Source organism: Coptis chinensis, chromosome 4 (genome assembly GCF_015680905.1).
Source record: "Coptis chinensis isolate HL-2020 chromosome 4, ASM1568090v1, whole genome shotgun sequence".
In the NCBI taxonomy this organism is placed as follows: Eukaryota; Viridiplantae; Streptophyta; class Magnoliopsida; order Ranunculales; family Ranunculaceae; genus Coptis; species Coptis chinensis.
The window spans coordinates 36,415,788-36,423,643 of record NC_141459.1 but is presented as its reverse complement, the minus strand read 5'-3'; the positions used below and the strand labels follow the sequence as shown (position 1 = coordinate 36,423,643).

Sequence of the window (7,856 nt, the reverse complement as noted above, 5' to 3'; positions counted from 1 at the left end):
TTCTCACCAAAAAGAAAGAGCTCGAATCAGAGAATATGGAAGGCTTGCTTATTGAAAGACCATTGATCAGTAAAACAAAGTGAAAACTTCTCATTCTTGATGTCAATGGTTTGCTTCTTCACATAGGTAACAAGTTTGACCTTTCTTCAAATTGTATTGCCAACAAGTTCATTTATGGAAAGGCAATATTAAAGAGGTCGTCCTGTGTTGATTTCCTGAAGTTTTGTTTTTAAAGATTCAATGTTGGTGTTTGGTCATCAAGGATAAAACAAAATTTGGACGGTGTGCTCATTATTTCTATGGGCGATATGATGTCCCAATTGTTATTTTGTTGGGACCAATCCTATTGCTCTACCACTGGGTTTTACACTGTTGAGAACAATGCGAAGCCTTTGATGTTGAAAGAACTTGTCAAACTTTGGGATAAGAATGACCCAAATCTTCCTTGGGAGAAGAGAGAGTACAATGAATCGAACAGTCTCCTCGTCGATGATTCTCCTTATAAAGCATTGCTTAATCCCGCACACACTGCCATCTTCCCTACTTCATATGACTTTCGTAATAAGAACGACAATTCGTTAGGACATGGGGGTGATATTAGGATGTATTTGGAAGGATTAGCGACATCAGAGAATGTTCAAAAGTACATTCAGCAACACCCTTTTGGGCAGCCTGCAATTATAGAGAGCCATCCATGTTGGCAACATTATTTGCAAGTCATCAATTCTCATTTGTAGGCTCCTTTAGTACGTGGCACTACTAAAAATATGATTTTTCGCCGCGGCCAGATCTGGTGGCAAAATGTCTAAAAGTCGTGGCAAAGTGTCTTTTTCCGTGGGAAAACTTTTTGCAACGGTGGTGGCAGTATTTTAGTGGAAAGAAGTTTTTGGCCACCAGTTTTGCCACCGCGGCAAAAGATGATACATTTAGCCGCGGCCATGCCGTGGCAAGAAGTTGGTTTACATTTGAATTGATTTTGTTTTTAAAATAAAGTAATTTCTTTTTGTCCCGGGTTGGGCCGCTGCAAGATGTATTTTATTGCCACCGTTGTGGCAAGAAATGATTGTTGGGCCTGGCTTTTGGTTATTCTTCTTGCCACAAATGGCCGCGGCAAAAAGTGTGTGCGTTTTGTTTTTTTTTTTTTTTTTTCTAAAACCATCATGAAACTATGAAAAAGAATCTAAACATGAAGCTATAAAGAAGAATCTAAATTGAAATTTCATTTCAAATGGCAGATAACCCAATTACAATCAGTACCAAGAGAAACATTCCATTTTTTTGGAGTATTTCAATCTCACAAAACAAAGTCTCAAAATATCTACACTAAAAATCCTTATGATGGAAATTCAAAATCAACCAGCACGCATGCATATCACACTACTATTTTTTTTATCCAATCTACACCAAAATCTCAAAAACCATGAAGTTCGGAATCAACTATGTACAAGAAGGCATCAATGCGTACTCATTCTCTGCAAAAACAAGCAACATTATTTGCCACAAATTTAGAATATGCAAGAACTCATGTCATTTGAGCATAATGAAGTGACTTTTAAAAGTTCATAATACATTTGATTAAAAGTTAAAACACATGCATATGATTGCTATTTAAAGCCAAGCAAATGGTTAGGTTCAGTATGGCTTGTGAAAGAGAGCAACATAGAACAAAAATAGTGTGTACAAAACTAGAAATTTACTTAGCTGATAAGAATATCATACAATGAGAAGAAATGCTGTTAGGATAACCTTTCAACTTGTATCGAGCCAAGCTGACCATGAGAAATAAACTATGCCATCCTTATACGGTAAGTGGTGGAAATAGAAGATCAAATAGTATTCTTTCTTTATAGGTCGCTTCAGTGAATAATTCTAAAGGAAGAAGTCGAAAAGAAGGCACTCCCACATAACACTAGTTAAGTTTCAAACAACAAATTCCGCTCATCGTAAAACATACAATTAAGGGTGGGGAATAAGGGGGACAAGTGTTCATGACTTCACATTCACTACTATATGTAAGTTTGAGTACGTAGTTTTTTAACAACAAGATGAAGAGTGCAACATATTGTCTTAATTAAGCTTTTAAGAGGCAATTGTCATAAGCAGCACCTAAAAGATAAATTTCATATTACTGCAACACACCTAGCTACCACCAAATAATGCCTAACCAAGTTGTCTTGAGAGAAAAATTCACATTCTATATATTTCACAAGCGCCACCTATTGCAAAGTCCTTAAGACATCTTGAAGTTCAAGAAAAATAAAATCAACATACCCCATTAAATACTACGTACCAAGATAAAGTGCTGCCCAACATATGGAAAGTGAATCATCATATGAATATATATCATATACTGCCTGTTTACATACCTGCCTGTACCACCTTTGCAAAATTAGCCATCTGTTATCATATATCTTCCAAGCCTACACATATCAATCAATTATTAGACTGCATCCATATATGTTTAGTGTTTTAATAGAATGCTGATTTTACTAGTGCGCACACACAGACATAAAAATAGCTTTAAACTACAAGAAGATAGTTAAAGGATCTAATTAAAATAAGGGTTACATGCGTATCTGTTTTTTTAATACAACTTATCTATTCTCTTGTGGGGGGGGGGGTGAGCTATCTTTCTTTTGGCTTTCTTGCATTTCCTTTGGACGGTTCAGGCATGTGAACATAACAGACACAACCAAATAGATGCAATTGAGTGCCCAACATCTGGTACCTTCTTGTGTAGCATATCATATCTTGTTGGAAATTTCTGAAGATAGAGTTTTGTTATGCAAAAAGGTCTTGATCCTAATGCATTAAGCCCCAAGAAATCTTGAACTCCCTTGGCCTAGCAGCAGCCCATCTAATACATTCTAACATGTCTTTACCTTCTAGAGCTATCACTTGAGAGAGATTATTTGATAGAATACATCCTAGCTTGCTCTAAACCGAAAGGAGAGACTATCCAGAGAGGGATTGAGCTAATGGCTTATAATGCATTATGTATTCCTATAACCCTCTATAAACATAAAGGGAAGAAAGATACAAACTCATCTATTATAATATATCTTAGTTTGATCTAACCTTCAAGTAAGAACAAGGAAATAACAATCAATCTAATCCATACCAACCATATATAGGATATCGCTACTGCCATGCTTTAATCCCGTTTGATACGGTAGAATGTTCTCCTCCAACAGCGAAAGGAACAAACATATCTCATATCATAAATAAAATGGTAGAAGCCCTAGGTAATTAAGCAGTCCTTTTTCATATTCCTCTTTGAATTTTCTACTATGCCTATGCCTACAATGCCTACATTTACTCCTATGCTGGAAATTCCAACTCTGCCTACAATGACATTGCCACCATTGCCAACAAGCCAAATGCATTCTCTCCCAAGCATTCCGTCTCTACTGAAGCTTACAATGCCACCATTGCCTAGTACTAACTTTTTTTTTATATAAATTTATCTATTTATATAAATTTCTCATTATTCAAAGGTTCAGACAAAAGAAAAATATAAATATGCTAGAAGTGGAAGGAAGTAACTCACAAAGGATATACAAGAGTTATAATAGGCCTGCAATCAAATACATAGAAGCAGCAGTAGCAGTTCAGTACAAATACTTAAAGTGTGTAAATAACCAAAACAAAAGCTACTGCTACATACCCAAGAAGAAGATGAATTGTTGTACTTTCAATCACCATGTCTACTGAAGATGTTTTAGTCACATTCCCATATTTGAGTTTTAGTTGTTATTTCAAGAAAAGTTTCTGCCTTTTTCATTATGCAGTAAATAGAATGGTTCTAAATAGAACAAGAACCTAAACAAGAGTTAAAAAAGAGTCAGAGGATATGAGTTCCTAGATTTTTTTAGTATGACTGTTGTCTGTTTGTTTCATTTTTTTTTTTTTTTTTATTTCCTTGCTTACTAATTAAGGAAGGTCAGAGGAGGTCAACAAGCAACAAGTAATACTAGAGTTGTATGGGTGCAACTCAAGTAAGACAATTTTGTGAAGAAAATGTTACTAAATATACTAGTGTAATCGGCATGCATGATACACTTGCAGCTCGAAGAAGAAGTGCGAGAGGAGGAGAGGTGGTAGTGCTGCTGAATTGGATTAGGAGAAGTGACGGTGAATAATTGATGGTGTTGAAATGGGGATAAAAAAAGAGAAATTTTGGGTGGAAACTGGCGTGGAAATGTCACCATTGCCTTCTCTCCCAAGCATTCCGTCTCTACCGAAGCTTACAATGCCACCATTGCCTAGTACTAACTTGCCTACACTGCCTTCAATCCCTACAATCCCTACGATGCCCACTATTCCAAAGGTCGCATTGCCACCATTGTCTGTGGTACTATTGCCCACTATCCCAACAACAATCCCCTTAATCCTTACTCTGCCCACAGCAATTCCCTCGTTCCCATTTTTATCCCAGGTTCCATTTAATTCCTGTTACAGAATATGTCACTCAAAACAACCATGAGCGATGAAATATCTAAATTAGGAACTAAGGCAGAACGAACGTCGTCCAATCCCAGGTTCCATTTAGATAAGGACGGAGAAAAGGAGGGGGCGCAAACATATAAATAGAAAAACAAGCAAGGGACAGAAGATAGGATAGATGACAAGGTAAGGACTGACTTACTTAATCAGAAAAAGGACATAAACAAGTTGCAGTCATCTCCAAGAGCTTTTGCATAAGTCGCGCTTCCATGTCCACATCTCGTGCATTTAATTGTCTCTTCATCTCATCCATTTCACGTTGCCTTTGCTCATCTTTTTCCTGTGCTTGCCTCCTAATCTCTTCAATCTCACACTGTCTTTCCTCTTCCTTCTCTTGCGCTACTCTTTGCATTTCAGCCACCTGGTTTTCCAAGTCATTCATGCGATTGTCTGAAGATAACCGGGAGCCAAAATAGTTGGTTGGTGTTACACCTCATCCCTTCAACCTCACATGTCCATGCCGCTCTGGAGGCATCACTTGCCTATAAATCTCATTTGTGAGAGGTTGTTGTGTCCCTTCTTCATCTCTACCTACTAGTTCTTTCATTTTGTCCTTCGTATTCCAAAAAACAAAATGCACATGATATTACATACAACCGAGTAAGATATTCAAACTGAAGCTATTACCAAGATCAAACTCATACATACAATGTAATCTCTTAATTGATCATCAAGAGCGTCATGCGTTTTTAGACTTGTGTGAGTCCTCACAAAAAGATCTCCTAGGGAAGGGGGTGCTCCAGCCTCTTCACTCTAACCAAACATAAAGAAATTTTCTAATTGTTACTAGTCAAATTCAATACCGCAGTAGGAAAATAAAAATAATAAGAATATGTACCATTATCTCTTCAAACTAGGGAAAGCTTATTCTTCCAGCAGTGTGCTTCGCTATTTGCTTAGCACGGTTAGCCTTGTTACATTTAGAAATTGCCTACACATACATAATACAGACAAATTGATCTTGGTCAATATAGTACCATGTAAAAATATTTAAGTTAAATGTTACACTACTTTTTCTTACTTGATGCTCTGGAGTATCCCAAAACTCCACAAGCTGAACCCACTCTTCTGGCGATAGTTGTGGTGTCCTATGGCTTAGACGCTCTTCATATGTGGTATAGCGAGTATAAAAGTTCCTTTTCCATTTACTCTTTTTGTTTCTGAATTCGTCCTCGAAAATTGGACCCAAAGTTGGATCCTTCCAGGTCTCCTCAAGTTCCCATGACTCCTAAAATGAGAGATTAAAAGCTTAAACAATGCTCTGCATATATGTTTATGATGAATCATAGTTCTACTAAGAAACGAAACAAACAATGTTTTTCTATTAGCAAGTGTGTGCAGCTCCAAATGTCCATACCTTAATGGTATCCCATAACCACTGTTTGTGGCCTCCATCTTGGAGCTCCCAATTTTTTGTCCAGTCAAATCGACGTGCTGTTGCTATTAATAGTCCAATAGATTCAGAGAACAAGCTTGGATGTTTCCGAGGTCCCACCGGTTGTTTATCTTTCCATCTCAATTCTAACTTTGAGCCTTTTGGCTGGTCAAATACCTTAGGAAGGGTAGAAGTGCCTCTAACCCACTTTCCAGCTGTACACATACCCAAAGCTACATTAATTAAACATCAGACAATAATGAAATTGAATGCTTAGTTAAACGTACCGCTCTCATCACCATTAGGATCCTCTCGTCGGAGTTTTACCATTGCACCTGTCTAAATCGTCAGAAAAAATAATTCATTGAAGTAAAACAATTGAATACACTAGAAACAAATATATTACAATCTTGTTAACTGATACTACTTTAAATCATTAGTAAACTATTATAAAAAAAAGTTATTAGTGAAAAATATATGTTTATATATAACATTAAAGGATGCATGAAATAAAGCAAACTAAAATCAGATAATAACCACTCCCAAAACAAAAAATAGCACAAAAAAAGGCAAACTACATCTAATCTTCATCACTGAAATCAATGTCGTCTTCATCTTCATCACTGAAATCAATGATGTCTTCCTCACAATCACTATCACTGATGAAGTCTTCATCACATTCAACAACGTCAACCATATCTTCATCAACAATATCTACATCAACTTCTACTCCATCAATCTCACTCCTAGTCCAACCATCAATGTCGTGTGTGTTGTCAGCTATGTCGTTATCCACATCTTGGTGCATGCAAGACGTGTTATCTTCAATCGACTCAACTACTGAACCCATATCGTACAAGTCCCTTGGAAGCGTCTTCAACACAACTCGCCAATTATCGTCCAAGTTATCCTGGACATAAAAAACCTATTCAGCTTGAGATGCTAGAATGAATGGTTCATTTGTAGATAAGGATCGTGTAATGCTACAAACGAGCTTGTTCCCACTCATCGTCTGTTAGAGTTCGAAACGTCCCCTTCCCTAAAGCACGACTGTTTCCACAAAAAATAGAAAACTTTCCATCTAATCCAACGACTTGGAACTCTTCATTCCTCCCTGGCCGGTTGAACTTAGTCTCAATCCCATCATTTAAGTATCTTGAGCAGAAATTCAAAGGATCGTGTAACGTGTTTATAAATAATATTTCTGTTAACAAAGGCACAATTTCAATAAGGTGTACTTACTCAACAAACGGTACCACTTCCTCATAATTGATTAGCACATACAAACGAGCTTGTTCCCACTCATCGTCTGTTAGAGTCCGAAACGTCCCCTTCCCTAAAGCACGACTGTTTCCACAAAAAATAGAAAACTTTCCATCTTATCCAACGACTTGGAACTCTTCATTCCTCCCTGGCCGGTTGAACTTAGTCTCAATCCCATCATTTAAGTATCTTGAGCAGAAATTCAAACATTCATCGGCAAGATACCCTTCGGCAATAGATCCCTCTGGTCTACTCTTATTACGAACATACTTCTTCAAGGTGTACAAGTACCTGAATAAATATAAAAGAAGACAAAATTTAAGTTCAAATTTTAACAACAAAACATACAAGTAACCATTACTATTATCTTTACATACTGACCTTTCGATTGGGTACATCCATCGATAGTACCCGGGTCCAGCAAGCTTAGCTTGACCAGCTAAATGGATAGGCAAGTGCACCATAACATCAAAAAAGGATGGAGGAAAGATCATTTCCATTTTACATAGTGTGATGACAAACGGTACTCAAGATGCTCCAACTCTGCAACCCATAATACTTTCGAACATAACTGCTTGTAGAAATTAGAGAGCTCAACGAGAACTAACGTAACTTCCTTAGGTCAGATTCCACGTATTGCAACTGGAAGTAGCTGCTGAACTAGAACATGCCAATCATGGCTTTTCAGGCCAGGTATTTTTCATTCTTTCAC

The 7,856-nt window shown here is 37.2% G+C and overlaps 2 protein-coding genes across 3 annotated transcripts; one reads left to right on the top strand and one right to left on the bottom strand.

Moving 5' to 3' along the window:
- Window positions 1-311: 311 nt before the first annotated feature.
- On the top strand, window positions 312-737 carry LOC147503362 (uncharacterized). The gene has a single exon (XM_086604806.1). It carries the CDS (start codon window positions 312-314, stop codon window positions 735-737), a length of 426 nt encoding a protein of 141 aa, XP_086460932.1.
- Window positions 738-5,344: 4,607 nt separating this feature from the next.
- On the bottom strand, window positions 5,345-6,290 carry LOC147503361 (uncharacterized). 2 transcript variants are annotated; one of them, XM_086603958.1, is made up of 4 exons: window positions 6,169-6,257; window positions 5,864-6,088; window positions 5,528-5,734; window positions 5,345-5,437 (listed from the first exon to the last, which is right to left on the bottom strand). In XM_086603958.1, exons 1-4 carry the CDS (start codon window positions 6,181-6,183, stop codon window positions 5,360-5,362), a joined length of 525 nt encoding a protein of 174 aa, XP_086460084.1. In that variant the 5' UTR covers window positions 6,184-6,257; the 3' UTR covers window positions 5,345-5,359. The 2 variants fall into 2 exon arrangements, with proteins under 2 accessions (XP_086460084.1, XP_086460083.1); XM_086603957.1 differs by having other exon boundaries at window positions 5,864-6,290.
- Between the last annotated feature and the right edge of the window lie 1,566 nt (window positions 6,291-7,856).

Coding starts and splice junctions, on each gene's coding strand:
- LOC147503361 (XM_086603957.1), bottom strand. CDS start 6,106: ATGTGTACAGCTGGAAAGTGGGTTAGAGGCACTTCTACCCTTCCTAAG. Junction 5,735..5,863: donor GGTTATGGGATACCATTAAG/GTATGGACATTT, acceptor CTCTCATTTTAG/GAGTCATGGGAACTTGAGGA. Junction 5,438..5,527: donor GGGATACTCCAGAGCATCAA/GTAAGAAAAAGT, acceptor ATGTATGTGTAG/GCAATTTCTAAATGTAACAA.
- LOC147503362 (XM_086604806.1), top strand. CDS start 312: ATGTCCCAATTGTTATTTTGTTGGGACCAATCCTATTGCTCTACCACT.